We start from the raw sequence: 18,241 nt of genomic DNA, 5'->3' as shown, positions 1-18,241 counted from the left end.
TGACTGCTACAGTGGGAAATGGGGAAATGGGGAATGGAAAAATGGGGAATTGAGCATATAATCACTATTTTTAAAAATATAATTATTAGTTTAGGGGACTCCTGGCATAGAAACTATATCCACTGTTGCACAATAGCAAGGTTTGAACCTTAAATTCTCACTCCAAAGGCAGGCTGGTCTTCTTCCCTCTACAACAGGCTACCTCTCTTTAGAGACAACTGATCAATTTAAAATACCTACCACAACGAGGAGATCCAAAGAGCCCAGAAACAATCCTCAGCAACAATACTTTATCTTCTTGTCAAAGGCAGAAGCTGAGGATCACTGTTTTAGAGTATGAGTTCACTTGAAAAATATTCAGAAGGAGGAGGAGGAAAAATGACAAGTCATAATGTCTCATTAAAAAGTGAAAAGCAGTGGAGAGGAAACTGAACCTGTATAAAGTGTTATGTGTGAAATCAAGTTAATTTAAATTACCACCAAAGAACCTGTTGTTGACACTCTATATAAAGACAACACATGTAGTGAGCGGGAACCATTTTTATGGAATCCTGGTAACATTCTATTCTCACCATTTTCACCAGCTTGTTGTGCTGGTATCTAAAAAAAGTAACTAAGTAAACCAATATGCAAGGCATTGAGTGGATTCTCTTTGGAAAATTCCAAACGATTAAACACATGTAGGGGAATCACATTGGGGAAAACGTGTGGATCGGCTGTGATAGGTACTGTTGAGGGACCAATCAGATCAGTGCAATCATGGATTCCCTGACATTTCTAAGTATCCCTGGCACCTAACACAGAGTCATTTACATGGGAGCTTAATAGTGTATGTTAAATTGAATTGCATGGTACTGCTCAGTGATGTCGTGGGGGAGGTTCATGGTCATTGAAGGTCTTCACCAGTGATTTGCCCCATATAAAGTGCAGAAAAGATAAGTTTCTTTATTTATGGGTGCCTTGAGACAACTCCTGGAACACCCCTAAAAAGCATCCATGCTGAAACGCTGAGCGAGTCGAAATCATCCACAAGGGGAACGGAGGAGGAGGGAGTGGTGATTGTCCAGACCGTGAGACACAGTTGGTCAGAGCCTATCATATCTGTCCAACAATGCACTGCAGACACATGCTGTAGAGATGTGGTCAATGGGCAGGGCATAGAATTGATTAGCAGGAGCAATCTGGGCTGGATTCTATTTGATAAACTACAGAGGGCTTTCGTGGATGTGAAGAAGCCTCCTGTCAGCAAAACCCACTTCTTTAACGCTAATCTTCTCACCGGGAAGGCTGTGGACCAGGTATCAGAGCACAATTTCAGATGATGAAAAGGGCAATGGAAAGAAACATGATAGGTGTGAGCAGGCTGTGGTCAATGACCAAGGATGACTTGAAGGGAAGGTATTGATGCTGGAGACAGTCTGGAGGAGGCCAGTGGGGAAGATACTTGAGTCCAAGTTATATGAACACTGATGGAGGGAGCCAGACACGCTTAGTTTGGAAAAAAATGACTTGAGGGACATGATAATTGTCTTCAATTATTTAAAGAGCTAAGAGCTACCAAGTGGAAGAAGAACTAGCTGTGTTCTATTTGGCCCCAGAGGACAGAACCAGTGCTAGTGGGTGGCAGTTCTATGAAAGCGCATTGAGGCTTGATGTCAGGAAAAACTTCAGAGCTAACAAAGCTCTCCCAAAGTGGAATGGGTAAGGTGAAGTCAAGATGGTGGGATGAGAGTCAGCATTTTTATCAAGCTCACCCAATGCACTTCCTCCTTGAAAATGGGCCAGACCAAATTGAGATCAAGAATATAAGGTATGGGGGCAGCTAGGTGGCGCAGTGGATAAAGCACTGGCTCTGGATTCAGGAGGACCTGAGTTCAAATCTAACCTCAGACACTTGACACTTACTAGCTGTGTGACCCCGGGCAAGTCACTTAACCCTCATTGCCTCACCAAAAAAAAAAAAAAAAAAAAAAAGAATATAAGGTATTTTTCTAGCCTAAAGGAGCTTAGGGAGAAGGAGAGGGAGAACCCTCATTGCCCCACCAAAAAAAAGAATATCAGGTATTTTTCTAGCCTAAAGGAGCTTAGGGAGAAGGAGAGGTAGTGTGAGAGAGAGAGAGAGAGAGAGAGAGAGAGAGAGAGAGAGAGAGAGAGAGAGAGAGAGAGATGGTTGTGGACACTAGGGTGAGGGCTAGCCAGGAGCACAGTATAGCAGTATCTGAGGGGATCATTCTAGCACCCAGAGTTGGTAAGGGGACTGAGACTGAATACCAGTGTAGGAGGCAGCAGAGCAGAAAGAATTCCCAGGGGACCCTGAGCCAGTGCTGGGAGCAGAAACAAGTGCCACCTGGCAGCCATCACCCATTACCCAGTTGTGGGTCCCAGGGCACAGAGTGGTCACAAATGAAAGAGCAAGGAGCAGAGAGTCCTACCAAACCTCTTCTAGAATACAAATATGGCCTTGACCCTAAACTAGAGAGTCAAAACAGAGAGATAAAGAATACTACGAACCAATTTCCCTAATGAACATCGAGGCAGAATTTTTAAATAAAATACTAGCGAGGAGATTACAGCAATATACCACAAATATACACACCGTGGCCATGCCGGATTTATTCCAGGACTACAGTATCGTTCAATATTAAGAAAAGTATAAGCATAATTGACCACATACATAACAAAACCACGAAAAACCCAACATATGATTATTTCAAAAGATGCAGAAAATGCTTTTGACAAAATACAACACCCATTTCTGTTAAAAACAAAACAAAGCAAAACAACTGCGGGGGGGGGGGGGGCCGCTAGGTGGAGCAGTGGATAAAGCATTGCCTTGGATTCAGAAGGACCTGAGTTCAAATACGGCTTCAGACACTTGATACTAGCTGTGTGACCCCGGGCAAGTCACTTAACCCTCATTGCCCCACAAAAAGGCCTGGAAAGACTTATATGAACTGATGTATAGTGAAATGAGCAGACCCAGGAGAACATTATGAAATGAATATTGTGAAAACAATATTGTGAAAAATATTGTTTGATGAAGAACTGTGAATGACTTAACTGTTCTCAACAATACAATGATCCAAGATAATTCCCAAGGGCCAATGATGAAGAATGATGAAGCAGACTGTGTATGTATGTTAAATTGAATTGCATGGTACTGCTCAGTGATGTCGTGGGGGAGGTTCATGGTCATTGAAGGTCTTCACCAGTGATTTGCCCCATATAAAGTGCAGAAAAGATAAGTTTCTTTATTTATGGGTGCCTTGAGACAACTCCTGGAACACCCCTAAAAAGCATCCATGCTGAAACATGCTCCAAACAAAAAACTGATATTGATTGAACATAGACTGAAGCATGCTATTTTTCACTTTCTTTCATTCTTTTTTTTTACTACAAAAAATTTTTTTTAATACAAAAAAATCCCAAATGAACAAACACTAGAGAGCAGAGGAATAAATAGAGCTTTTTTTAAAATGATAAGTAGTATCTTTCTAAAAGTAAGAACAAGCATTCTCCAAGTCTTCCCAATAAGGTCAGCGGTGAAGCAAAGATGGGCATTATCACTAGTATTATCCAACATTGTATTAAAAATGTTAGTTATAGCAAAAAGACAAGAAAAAATTAATTAAATTAATTAATAAAAAGGAATAAACACAGACAACGAAGAAACAAAACTATCACTTTTTGCAGATGATGTGATGATATAGTTGGAGAACCCTAGACAATCAGCTAAAAAAACAGTCAAAACAATGAACAGCTTTTAGAAAATTTTCAGGATATAAAATAGACTGGAATAAAATGTCAACATTTCGATATATTACCAATAAAACCCAGGAGGAAGAGATAGAAAGAACAATTACATGTAAAATAATTGAAGACAATATAAAGTAATTGGAAGTCTACATGCCATCACACACACACACAGAGGAATTATATGAACATGGTTATAAAATATTTCACACAAATAAAGACAGATCTAAATAATTAGAGAAATGTTAATTGCTTGTGAATGAGCTGAGCCAAAGTTTTAAAAAATGACAACTCTACCTAAAATAATTAACTTATTCATTTCTATACCAATCAAACTACCAAATAATCACTTTATAGAATAAAAAAAATAATAAAATTCATTTGGAGGAATAAGAGATCAATAATATCAAGGGAATCAATAAAAAAGGTAAGGAAAGGGTCCTAGAAATACCAGATATCAAACTATCCTACAAAACTTTAGTCATCAAAACAATCTGGTACTGGGTCATAAATCAATTGACCAGCATAACAGATTAGGCACATAACCTAGTATTTGATAAGCCCAGAGATCCTGGCTTTGGGGGAAAAACTTAACTGTTTGACACAATCTGTTGGGGAACACTGGGACATAGTTTGGCAGAAACCAGACACAGACCAACATTTCACACTGAATACCAAGATAAATTCAAAATGGGTATATGATTTAGACAGGAGGTGAAGGAGGTATCATAAACAAATTAATGTAGCAAAGAAGAAACTACCTGTCAGTTCTGTGGATAAAGAAAGAGTTCATGGCCAAACAAGAGATAGACAGGTTCACAGAAGATAAGATGATTTTGATGATATAAAATTAAAGTTTTTGCATAAACAAAACAATTGCAGCTAAAATTAGAAGAAAATTGGGAAACTGGGAAAATCGTTGCAGTAAGTTTTTCTAATAAAGGCTACATTCCTCAAATATACAGCAACTGAATTGAATTTATAAAAATAAGGGCCATTCTCCAACTGACAAATGGTTAAAGGATATGAATAGGCAGTTTTTAGAATTAGAAATTAAAGCTATCAACACTAATATACCACCTCAAATGTATTGGATTGGCTAAGATGGTAAAAAAGGAAAGTGACAAATGCTGGAAGGGGTGTGTGAAAACAGGTACACTAATGCACTGCTGGTGGAGCTGTAAACTAGTACAACCATTTGGAAAACAATTTGGAACTATGTCCCCAAAGATCTTAAACTGTGTGTACCATTTGACCCAGTAATATTGCTACTAGGACCATATGAGAGAGAGAGAGAGAGAGAGAGAGACAGACAGACAGACAGACAGACAGAGACAGAGAGAGACAGACAGAGACAGACAGAAACAGAGAGACAGAGACAGAGACAGAGAGATAGAGACAGACAGAGACAAAGATAGAGACAGAGAGACAAAGACAGAGACACAGAAAAAGGAACAGAGACTGAGAAAGAGACAGAGAGAGACAGAGAGACAGAAAGAGCGAGAGGAAAAGGATCCATAGGTACAAAAATAGTTGTAGCAGCTCTTTTTGTGGTAACAAACAATTGGAAACTGAGAGGATGCCCATCAATTGGTGCATCAACTGGAGTAAGCTATGGTAAATGAATGTGATGAAATGCTATTGCACTGTAGGAAATGATGAAGGGGATGGTTTCAGAAAAACCTGGGAAGGCTTGTGTGAACTGATGCAGAGTAAAGTAAGCAGAAGAACAATTTTGTAACACAATATTCTATAATCTACCTGAAAATACTTAACAGCTTATCAACATAATGACCACGATTCCAAACAATGAGAAACGTTATCCACCTCCAAATAGAGAACTGATGGACTTAAGAGTACAGAATGACAGCAACACCAGTGCCAGGGCTATATCCCAAAGACATGCCCCCAAAGAGAAAAAGATCTATTTGCACAAAAATATTTCTAGCAGCTCTTTTTGTGGTGGCTAAGGATTGGAAGTTGAGGGGATAGCCATCAATTTGGGAATGGCTAAACAAGCTGTAGTATATGATAGTGATGGAATGTGATTGTGCTAGAAGAAATTAAAAACAGGATGATTTCAGAAAGGCCTGGAAAGACTTATATGAACTGATGTATAGTGAAGTGAGCACACCCAGGAGAACATTATGAAATGAATATTGTGAAAACAATATTGTGAAAAATATTGTTTGATAAAGAACTGTGAATGACTTAACTGTTCTCAACAATACAATGATCCAAGACAATCCCCAAGGACTAATGATGAAGAATGATGAAGCAGACTGTCCACCTCCAAACAAAGAACTGATATTGATTGAACATAGACTGAAGCATGCTAGTTTTCACTTTCTTTGTTTCTTTTTCCTTTTTTTGAGTCTTCTTGTACAAAATGACTAATATGGAAATGTTTTACATGATTGCATATGTATGACCTATACATATGATTGCTTACCATCTAATGGAAAGGAGTAAGGAAGGGAGGCAGGATTTGGAACTCAAAACTTAAAAAAAATGTTAAAAAATAGTTTTAATATGTAATTGGGAGGAAATAAACTATAGTAAAAAAGAAAGAGGTCAGATTGAAACATACTTTCTTCTTTCCCTTCCTTCCTTCCTTCCTTCCTTTCTTCCTTCTTTTTTTTATTGGACATGGCTAATGAAGAAATTTGTTTTATAAAACTATTCACATTTATAATCGGTTTTATTTTTCTTGCTTTCTCAATGGGTGGAAGGAAAGACAGAGAAAATTTGGAGCTGAAAAAAAGAAAAAGTCTTTGAGGTATAAAAACAACTCAAAGTGGCCCAGAATGCCTTGGAATATGGTGGCTTTCTACACCCCTGATTATCATTCTTGAGACAGATTGGAAAGTAACTTTACACATCAGTTGTGGAGTGGATAATTGTCCATCCATGGGTTAAACAAGATGGCTTCTGAATGGGACTGCATTTCTTTCCATCTCTGAGATTCTCTGGTTCTATAAGGGTTGGTATATAGATGGCAATATAAAACGCATGACTGGAATGTCACACATTAATTTCCAGGGGGTGAGCTCATTGGTAGCAAATTGGAGAATTGTTAGAGGAATGTGGGTAATGCCCTCATACCTATGGGATATTACAGACTTTAGGATATTGGGTAGATTCTCTTTGGCACATTCATAGGAGGGCATGAACAAGAATTGCACAGGAAGAAAAAACGTGGAATTGCTGCAACCTATACCGGTGAAGGAGTGCCCCACACTGAGGAGGGCATAAATCTATGTAAGTATCAAAGTCTGGCATTAGAAACTCCAAAACAATGAAAGATGGCTGGCTATGTACAGCTATACAGAGTGAGATCACTCTTCTCATGAAAGATTCTGATTCACTGAGAAAGCTAATAAATATTAATGACAGTGTCCTCACTGGAAGATAAGGAAGAAGCAAAGAAATTCAATCAGGGATGCGTCATATGGAAATCCCTAGGGCCACTTCTGAAAGGAATAAAACTTGAATCTTGTTAGAGCTTATGGTTAAATAGGAATCTTCACAAAACTCTTTAAATCTAATGACCTAAATTCTTGGAGGTCTCAGTATGCAGCTGTAAGACTTACACATCTAGAGAATGTTTTTTGTTCTAGGTGACACATTTTACAAAGAACTGGACGGAGTCCAGAGAAGGACTGCTGAACCTTTCCCCCAATGAGTCACAGGGGCCAATGTGAGGAGAGGCTCTGGGAGATGCTGGCTCCCCTCCTCCTCTCCCCTCCCTCTTGGAGATCTTTGAAGAAGCTTCCCTGGGGAAGTTTGCATAATCAGACCCATCTGTACCAAAGGGAAGTGGAAATATATATGGAAAGGAAGTAAGGGTGCTTTCTCTGAACCCCAAACAAGATGGTGCTGGTAAGAGTGGGAGACACAGCCCAGGTACTGGGGAGCAGAAGAAATAAGAGATCCACAATGAGGGTACAGGGAGAGGAAAATACATGGGACCATGCAAGAAAGAGGTGTTCTCAGAGTGATCTGAAGAAACTCTATGAAGAAGGTGGAACTATAAGATCTGAGTGTTAAACAGTAAGAGGACTCAAAAGAGTAAGTACATTCTGGCCCTGGAGGTGAGAAGGAAATGTAAGGCTGTTACCATAGGCTCCAGTGTCCCTGCAGTACCAACCACCATTAGAGAGCTGAAACCTGGAACTAGCTAGAGTTGCGCTGAGTAGTAGGGAATAGCCATTATAAGAGAACTCACAAAAGAGCAAGGTGGCACAGAGTGGATTGCTGAAGTCCCACCTAGGACAACTCTACAACATCTGGGAGGATGGCTGGCTACTTAAAGGTACAATCTCTTGACTATGAATTGACATGTGAACAAACCCTTTCTTTTTCCTTTCTATGCTCTGAAGCCTTGTGAGCCTGAATGCTTATAAGGGGAGCTCATGGTCACCCCTGGTAGAGGACAAGATATAGAATTTCACCTGATACAGAAGGTATGTGTGAGTTACATTAGCAAAATCTTTAATAAACTGAGGGGAGAAAGAAAGGGAATGGATACTGGAGAGAAAGTTGCATCTGAGACAGAAGGGAGGTTATTTGCTTTCACCATCATGGCTTTTCACCAGTAGAAGATGAACTAAGATAACTCTGGTCAATGAGGAGCCTACAGTCTGATAATGTGATTGAAACACAAATTACTGGCTCATAGGAGGGTCGAAATAGCAGTCCTTATGAAAAAACAGGCCCTTAGATACACTTGCCCTTTAAACTTGCTAATAAGGTAAGCTAATAGACTGCTATCGAGTCCCAAGATGCCAGGTAGCCCGGGCAGGAGGATACTCATTGGGTACTTCCAGAGGCAACATCACTTCTTTGCAAGCTCCTGCCAAGGGCCTTGCTCTGCCTCCTTTATCAGCTCACTGTTCCTTCTGTTTTTTCTTCAGTTGCCTCAGTTAGACCTTTCAGGGCTTATTTGTATGGGCAAAGCCTTCCCTTCCTCATCTTCCTGCCTTTGTTATTTTCCCTGGTTATTTCAGACCATGACATCTGCTCAGCATATTCCAGAGCAAACATGACTGGGCTGTCTTTTTTAGGCTTGTTCTTTTTCCATGCGCCAACACTGGGGCATCATAACAGATGTCAAAAAGAATGTACCCCACTCTTGGAAAGAGAAGCGAGTCTCTGAGCCACTCCAGCACAGTGAGTCCTGCCACAGAGTCTTCAGGAGTATCCCCCGGAGACCTGTCTTCAGAACTCTCTGTGGCTTTTCCAGCCCAAAGAGACATCCCTTCAGGGTGCAGATCTCTTTGGAAAGTCCCAGAAGCCTAGGGAAGAGAGTGGTGGTTTGGGAAGCTAGCTGGTTTTTGATATAATGTTCCTGTTGATGGAAGCTTAGACCAGAACACAAGCCAGAATATAAAAAAAGAAAGGAAGAAGTTGGGAAGAAATCTTTTTAAGAAAGACCCCCCCAATCATTCAAGAAAGCGAGTTCTAGGAGGAAGAGACACTGATTGTCAATAACCACTCGATAAGCTATTCAAACTCTAATCATCAGATAAATATTAATTCGAACAACCTTGAGGTGCCGCCTCACCTCTTCCCAATGTGCAAAGATGCTTTAAAATGATCAGAATTGATGCTGGTGGGGCTGTGGGGAAACAGGCACACTGGTTGCAGTATTTTTAGTAAGGCTTTGAACAGATCCAGACTTTCTGGAAAACCGTGTGATACGGCATAATAGCAGTGACAAACTTTAGACCCATGGAACCAGGAATACCTCAGGAAGACTCACCCTAAGGAGCCTAATGATGGGAGAAGAGATCGGTGTTTATCATTTTCCTCATTAATATTAAAAATAAATAAAAACTTTTGTTTTGAATGATTTGAGAATGGCTAGACCAATTGTGGAATGTTAATGTAGCAGAATATGATATTTCTATAAGAAACAACAAAGAGAAGAGTATCTGAGGCCGGATTTGAACTCAGGTCCTCCTGAAACCAGGGCTGGTGCTCTATCCACTGCGCCACCCAGCCGCCCCTGCCATTTCCTTTTCCAGCTCATTTTCCAGATGAGGAAACTGTTGCCAGGGGGGGTGGTAAATGACTTGCCTAGGGTCGCACAGCTAGTAAGTGTCTGAAGCTGCATTTGAACTCAGGTCCTCCTGACTCCAGGCCTGGTGCTCTAACCACTGCACCACCTCAATAATCCCAAGTGTTAGCGCTCTCTCTATCTCCAGCGATCACGGACACATTAATCTTCTCACACGCCGTGTTTTGCTACTCACTCCCAACATACCCATAAGCTCCTTGAGGGCAGGAACCATTTCTCATTTGATCTTTGGGCTGCTAGAATCTAATACAGGTCCTGGAACACAATAGGTGCTTAATAAGTGATTAGAAATAATGTGCACAAAAACGAGATTGGGAAAGGAGATGGAGTCCAACAAGATGCTTTTGCTTAATGCTAATACACAAGATTATAAAAATACACGTAACTTGAAGCTTATGATTTTGTGTATAACCTAATTTTTATTGTGTTTGTGTGAATGCTTATTTTGATTAATGGTTACTAGGGTTTATAATAAAATCCACCACAGTATTTGCATTTTTAAGAGCAACACAATTAGGGGGTGGAGAAGGGGGATGAATAGGACATGCAGCCACTTCTAGATAGGTTTTGGTTAAATGGAGCATTGCTACAGGGGAAGAAGGGGTTAGTCAAACAGTTCTTTGGCCTTATTCTGAAAGGGACTTTAGCAATCAGGTTAGCTCAGTCTCCCCATTTCAGCTGAAGAAACTGAGGCCCAGAAGGGAAAAGTGACTTACCTAAGGTCACACAGCTAACACTTCAAAAGATGACCATTTTTTCTACATTGCATGTGGCTCATGTTCAAGTGGACTTGGGTAGTCCAGGGGACAAATCACACCCTTGGAGGGGCAACATGGGACAGAGAAACAGGAATTTACTCTGGCGTCAGGAAGATCTGGGTTCAAATCTGGTCCCAAATATTTCCTAGCTATATGACCCTGGGTAAGTCACTTTGCTTCTGCATGCCTCAGTTTTTTCATCTGTAAAATGGAAAAAAAAATAATAGCGATGCTTGTTATTGTTTTTGTTGTGATTGAAGAGGCAGGAACGGAAGCTCCCCTAGGGCAGCCACTATCTTTCTTTTTGCTTGTGCCTGGGATACAGTAAGGGCTCAATGCCCATGTCTGTCTTTCCTTTGCTCCTTCCTTGGAATCCCAGGTAGGAAAAACCATTTACTGGTCCTTATTGGCTGATAGAACCACCTCATAGTTTGCTCTCACGTTTCCTTCTGTTCACAGGATCATAGATTATTTAAACCAAACCTCTCAGTTGCCCGAGGATGAAATCCAGGTTCAGAGAGGTTTCGGTGACTGGGTACAAACCTGCCATCAATCCTCCTTGTGTCTGCCTCAGCCATAGGACTAGAATTGATGCTTCTATGCCTCATCAGCCAATGGGAAGTTAGCCTTTCTCACTTTAGTCAGACTTGCCTGATCCACCAGAGCATCCTTCCAGTGAATGGGCTGTGTGCATCATGGAAAGAGCCCCGGCTTGGAGTGGCTCAGAGACTGTGGATTCAAGTTTCCCTCTCTCACCTCCGTTGGCAAAGTCACTCACACCTCCCTGAGAATTAGTTTTCTCACTTATGAAGAGACCCGGTTGAACTCTAGGTCAACAGCCCCATGGACACCAGAGGTAGTGTTCCCTGCCTTGCCAAGCATAGCCAGTTGCCACTGCCTGGCTTTGGGGCTCTGCTGTAGCCATGCCAGGCACGCTCGCTCCATCAGTGCTGGAGAGAAAGAATGTTTTCTTTTTAAACAAACCAACCAACCTAACCCCCAAAGCCTCCTTGACACCGCGGTCAGGGGTCACTCAAGCACGCAGGCCATGGATGAAGTAAGCATGGGAGGACAATGTGGGCATCTGACTGCCATCCTGTTGCTGGCAGACTTGTCAAAGACAAAATTCGTATCATCCGTTCATTGAAGGAGGCCTTCAATCTTCTCTCTCCCTTTCTTCCAGGTTCATCCAAGGTTAAGGATTCAGACATTATCTTGTTTAGCTGATCTCAGAAAATAGGCAGGAAGGGAAAGGCAACAAACTCACCCAGCAAATAAACATTCACCCTGAGAGTTCAAACAGGAGGGTCAGAAAGAGAACAGAGATAAGCGTGTAGCAGGCCAGCAAGCCCAGCGGCTTGGCTGCATGTGTGTCCCGTGGCATCCGAAGCTACTTTACCACATTAAGCAATCACTGGGGGCTTGGCAATGTCCTTAAAAATAACAATCATGATGATGATGGTAAAAATAATTGACATTCATTCATCACGTGAAGGTTTCCAAAGCTAATTATCTCATTGGATCTCCATAGCAATTCTATGAGATAAGAACAATTAATACGCCCATTTCACAGAGGAGAAAAGAGCCTTGGAGAGAATGAGGGACCCTTCCAAACTCACATAGGGAGTGTCTGGGGCAGGATTCAAAAATCAAGTCTTCCCAGCTCCAAGTCATTTCACATCAACAAGCATTTATTAAGAGCCTACTATGTTGTAGGCATTATGCTAGGTGGGGAAAGGGAAATAAGCATTTATATGGTACCTACTATGCGCCAAGCACTGTGCTAATCACTTTACAAATGTTATCTCATTTGATCCTCACAACAACTCAGTGAGGTGGGTCCATTATTATTATCTCCATTTTACAGCTGAGAGAACTGAGGCAGACAGAGGTTAAGGGACTTGCCCAGGGTCACACAGCTAGTTGTTCCTGAGGCTGGATTTGAACTCAGGTCTTCCTGACTCCAGACCCAGGGCTCTATTCTTGGTACCACCTAACTGCATCTAGTCCATTCATCTCCTTCAGCTTCAGTTTCCTCATGGCCTCTAGGGTCCCTTCCATCTCTAGACCCATGATCCTATCAACTGGTGGTATTTCCTCTAAATTCTAAAAATGGAGGTGAAGGAAGGGAGACAGCCTGAGCAAAGACCTGGGAAATGGGAAGCAGAAAGCAGCAGGCCAGCGGGGCTGAAATGCAGGGTGCATGGCTGGGTGGAGCCAGGCTGGAAAGCAGAGAAGAAGAGGAAGTCGTTCTCCCTTCCCAGCAGAGACCCTCGTACGGCAGGGGCTCAAGGCTCTTGGCCATCCTGGATGCCCGGCTCTGCTCAATCTCCAGCTGATTCATGGCCTTCTTGACCCTTGGGGCCAAGAACAGGACACTACACTCTGGGTATAGTCTGAACAGCAGGGCTAGCCCCTATTCCTAGACACCACCACCTGAAGTCACAGATGGTCAGTCACCAAACATTTATTAAGCACCTACTATGTGCCAGGCACACACAAAGAAAGACAAAAGTCGATCCCTGTCCCCAAGGAGCTCACGATCCAATGCTGACCCATGGAGCTGGTTACCACTACAACTCAGAGACCTTTTCTGGACAAACTCCCATCTAGCCATGCCTCATCCAAGCTAGGCTTCTGAAGGGGGCTTCTGTCCCTACTGAATTTCACCTGACCAGATTCATCCCATTGCTCATGTGTGCTGAGACCTTCTGGGGTTTGGAGTCTGTCTCCCAGTATCTTTTGTATTGCTTCCACTGTTGTCATCTTATGTGAAAATTTGATGAGTATGCAAACCTTGCTTTTATCTAATATATTTTATGTGAGCTTATTATGTTTAACATAAAAACATTAAGCAGCACAGAGCCTTGCCCAGATCCCTGGGGCACACGCCAGGGAACTCCCACCACATCAATGTTGGACCATTAGCAATAATGTTATTACTTTTTTTATCAGTCGTTACCCTGATCTGTCCACATTTCCACACCCCAGCACCACACAGGTAAGGACATTTCCAAACAGCAATGCTATTGTAGACATACTATGTATACATGCATCTCCCTCTTTGCTTCATATCTATCTTACAGTTAGTAGAAATTAAGAGGGCTCGGGGCAGCTAGGTGGCGCGGTGGATAGAGCACCGGCCCTGGAGTCAGGAGTACCTGAGTCCAAATCTGGCCTCAGACACTTAACACTTACTAGCTGTGTGACCCTGGGCAAGTCACTTAACCTCAATTGCCTCACTAAAAATAAAAAAAATTAAGAGGGCTCCCCTCTCTCAAATGAGTCAGGATGACAGATTATAGCCCAACTACTGGGCCATGGGTATGGGATACCTTTCCCCCCCAGAGTCCCTGCCTGATGTCTCATTGCTAAGCCAAAGAGATGATCAGGTCAGGCCATAGATGCCCTGGGGCATTAGTAATAGACAACACCAGGAATCTGAACACCCAGGGCAAATTCCATTTGGGTGTGGGGACAAGGGGATAAGTATCCCTGCACCATGGTGGCCTGTCTACCAGGGAGTCCAGCCTGTACTGCTGTGAACACTGAGGAGGGAGAATAGGCCACCACAATGACCAGCCCACAGAGTGGCTGCATCCTGTGGGTGGGGACCTCAAGGGAGGCACCAAGAAATGATGATGGCTACAACCAGAAGAAGGCCCCTTTGCCGATGCCCTGGACCAGTGACAGCTCTGAGGCTGTGTCTGCTTCCCAAGGATTAGCCCAGATGGGTCCCAAGACATGTATCAGCAGGAGGAGAAGCCCCCAGGCTGTAGCAGCTGCCCACAGGACAAAGAAAGGCCAAATGCCTCTTCCTCATGCCCCTTCCCTGGCTGAAAAAGGAGCATCCACTGCTCTGTAGCTCTGGCCATGGAGGGAGGGAGGGGTGGATGGGCCGCTGCTCCAGCTGGGGGCCCTACGTGCACACCTGCGTGTGAGGGCCTGCACTTGGCAGCTTTGGGAAAAGGTAAATAAAAACCACGCTTCGCTTCCCACGGAAACGTCCAGGCAGGATTCTCACCCTCCACGGGGAAGTTCCCAGGACGAGTCTCCCCCAGTGTTCTCTCCATTCTCTGGAAACCCGTCCCAGACAGGGCCGCACAGTGGGTGGGAGACTCACCGCTGAGAGGATGAGGGACGGTGCACTGCTTCTTCTTGGGCGCGCGGAGGGGCAGGGGACTTGCTTTCTTCCTGGGGCTTTCACCATGTTGGGCTTTCCTCTGCTGGGCCATGCTTTCGAGTTTTCTCAGCCGCTCTTGCGAACGAGAGATAAACTGAGGTCTGTGCACCTCGAGAGCTTCCTGAGGGAGACAGAGAACATTTTTACTGTTGTGGGAAGAGGCCAGACATCTGGGGGACAGCCTAGAGAGGGTGATGTTGAGAGGGAGAGCATGGTGCAAGGGTTGAACACTGCCCCCGCCCCGCTCTACCTCGGCCCGGACTGTCAGGGTGAGCCAAAGGAGCGAGCTCTCCGTGTGGCCGTGGGGTCTAACACGGGGACCTGCATCTGGGCTGGCAGGGAGAACACCAATTCCCAGCCCATTCATTTCGAGCACATTTATCATCTACAGTGGAGGAAGCCTGGGTGGTCCTCAGTTCTGTACAACCAAGAGGCCTGGGTGGGGAAGGAATGAAGGCTTTCACAGTCCTCTTGGGCTGTAGTGGGTGGAAGAGGTCTAAGAAAACATACTGATCAAGAGCAAAGAAGAAACCTTCAAGCCCAGAGGAGACACAGTGTCGTGCACATGCGGGGGGGCAGAATGAGCTCATCTTTTCAAGGGAGAAGCCCGTGGCTACCCAAGGAGACAAGAAGAGGCAGAGGGCACAGTGGTGGAGGGGTGGGTTTATAGCCAGAGGAGACCGGGTTCTAACCCCAGCTCTTCCATTGACCACTTGGGTCATAGGATCCTCATCTTTGAAATAAAATGGGGGGAGGGGTGTGAAATCAACCCATTGCCAGTCCCATCGTCAGTGTCAGAGGTCATAGGGCTGAACAGGAAGCCACTGTGATCATTAGGTCTGATGCCCTCAGTTTACAGGGACCCAGGGAGGCACACAACTGGCCCAAGGTAACCACGGCAGGACTAGGCTTCAGCCCAGGTCCTCCGCCTCCCCATGCAAGGCCCCTTCTTCGAGTTTGTCCTGTCCAGTGGTCTTTGGAGCAGAATGAGTGCAAGGGCAGGTTTCAGGTAGAGAAGATTCCTCCAAGACCCCCTCCCACCTTGCCATCAATCCCAAAGGTCTGAGGGCAGGGGCCTGGGAAAGCAGCAGCACATGTGCACTCAGCTCCCCAGTGACCTCCCATAGAAGAAGCAGCACTGCAGCCTTTACCCTCAGGGTCAGGGAGTGGGCAGGAAAGACGCTGATCTCTGGCTCAGGGCACTCATCCTGCTCTGGTGTCGGGGGGCTGTCTGGATTCTCCGGGCTCATGGGCTCTGAGGGGGCTGCTGGGCATTCTGGGACCGTCCCCCTTTCTTTGCTGGGGCTCTGACGCTCTTTGAGCTTCACCACCAGGTCACAGCATCTATAGTCCCCTAAAAGAGAAAGACACAAATCCATTTAGGGCACCCTGGGAGGTGCTGCCCGGGGCCTGAGCACCACTAGACACAGAAAGCAGGTTTGACAATGAAAAGTCGGCAGTGCGTTAATGGGTCTCGTCAAGCAGAAGGATCTGGTCTCTGATCACGGCCCTGCACGGCTGCCTGGGGTCCCAGGGAGCATCTCTCATTAAGCCAGACTCCAGGGCATGCTAATGAGCTCTTCCTGATCTCCACCTCCATTTTTGCTTTAAAAATGACTTCAATTTCTCCCAAAACACCGTCATTCTATTGTGAGCTTTATTCTCAAAGCATCCTTCATAATTATTCCAGTTCAATTGGGGGGGACAGTGTATTCATCTCTCCTCTGTTTGCTGCTCTAACAGCAGAAGACAGACAAGGGAGATTTCATGATTCCTCCCTCCACTTTGTTGGCCCCAAATCTCATCGACTTTACGTGATTAATTGGAGTGATTTTCTTCTACAGTTTTGTTAATGAACTTTTGGAAGTCTAGCCTGGCACCGCTTTAGGAAAAAGTTCAAGAAGTCAGGGCATCCATACTAGTGACTTGCTGTGATTGGGCTTGAGCCTGGGCTCTGTGCAAAGCAGGAGGAGGATGACAATGGAATCAATCACCAATAAGTATTGATTAGGCCCTGATGATGGGCACCCAGGGAGAGAAATGGGCCCGGAGCCTGAAAGAGCCAGGTTCAGGTCCTGCCTACGACACATGCCCAGCTAGTCACGCAGCTGGACAGATCAGGGTAACGATTGATAAAAAAATAATAACACGATTGCTAATGGTCCAACATTGATGTGGTGGGAGTTCCCTGGGGTGTGCCCCAGGGATCTGGGCAAGGCTCTGTGCTGCTTAATGTTTTTATGTTAAACATAAATAAGCTCACATAAAATATATTAGATAAAAGCAAGGTTTGCATACTCATCAAATTTTCACATGACAACAGTGGTAGCAATACAAAAGATACTGGGAGACAGACTCCAAACCCCAGGCCTTCACCTGTCCTCATCAGGAGCACCTTACGTGTGACTGACAACACAGTGCAGTCCCCCAAACCTGCCCCCTCCATGACTGCCCCAAACTACAGATCCAATGCGAGGTGGTGTGGCCCAATGGAGAGACCATCCCTGGAGTAGGGAGGAGCAGGGAAGGACTAGATGAGGTTTTGGGGGTTATCTCGACCAATCCCCTTATTATCTAGAGAGAGAAACTGAGACCCAAAACAACTCAGGCAGTAAGTAGCAGAGTCGGGATTTGATCCCAGACCCTGTCCCTCCAAAGACCTAATTCTCTCCACAGTACAATGGTTGCTGCACTGCTTTGGATTCATATTGGCTCTGGGAACCAGGTAAGCCACTTTACCTCTAAGACTTTAGGTCACAGATTAGTTGGGTGTCTGCCACAGTGGAGGGAGCTTTTACACTGGGAGGTCCCCGTGTCAGTGAAATCACCAAAGGTCCTGCCCGGGGCTCTGAGAGATCAGGGTCAGGTCAAATCCTGGCCCTGCCCTCATGTAACTTCCCATAGATGGGCAAGTGACAGCACCAGCTCCTGAGGCATCTCTGCAAAGACCAAGCTTCCCGCTCTTCCCATTCCTGCAAGGGCAGTGCATGAGTCAAGGATGTGGCAGGTGGAGGTCATCGCAATCCCACAAGCCTCTTCTGCCCTCCACCCATGCCCCTGACCAAGATGCTGCCTCCCCCTCCAATGCTTATAATGGTCAGCATCCCCACCTCTGCCCATTAATGTGTGGGGCGTCCTACACTGGCCATAAGTCGCTAAGGGCCTCATCTCATTTCATTTCACTGTCTTGCCTCCTTTTGGTCCCCAGTGCTTAGCAGTGTCTGGCACGTAGTAGGTGCTTAATAAATGTTTATTGATTGAATGATGGATTTGTGCAGGGAAAGATTGCAGACCTGAAGGCAGTGGTAGAGAGGATGGCAGAGCTCTGAAAGCTTTGCCCAGGAAGGGGCAGAATGTGGGATAAGCAAACAACTTCCTCCCTTTTTATTGCCTTCAACTGTTTCTCGACTTCCCTTCCAAAAGGCCTCAATGATCCTGAATCATAAAATGGGATTCTGGAAGCCA

General features: G+C 44.5%; 1 protein-coding gene across 3 annotated transcripts in view; it reads right to left on the bottom strand.

The window, feature by feature from the left end:
* Positions 1–18,241, bottom strand: part of C2H10orf90 (chromosome 2 C10orf90 homolog) — a 251,954-nt gene that overhangs the window by 20,754 nt on the left and 212,959 nt on the right. For all 3 annotated transcript variants that reach the window (XM_043986524.1, XM_043986525.1, XM_043986527.1), the window contains 2 exons: positions 15,928–16,130; positions 14,717–14,897 (listed from right to left, as the gene is read on the bottom strand). In XM_043986524.1, coding sequence (XP_043842459.1) covers positions 14,717–14,897; positions 15,928–16,130 — 384 coding nt within the window. The remainder of the gene's footprint in view (positions 1–14,716; positions 14,898–15,927; positions 16,131–18,241) is intronic.

This window comes from Dromiciops gliroides, chromosome 2, assembly GCF_019393635.1.
Source record: "Dromiciops gliroides isolate mDroGli1 chromosome 2, mDroGli1.pri, whole genome shotgun sequence".
Taxonomy (NCBI): domain Eukaryota; kingdom Metazoa; phylum Chordata; class Mammalia; order Microbiotheria; family Microbiotheriidae; genus Dromiciops; species Dromiciops gliroides.
This window is presented reverse-complemented; position numbering and strand designations above follow the sequence as displayed.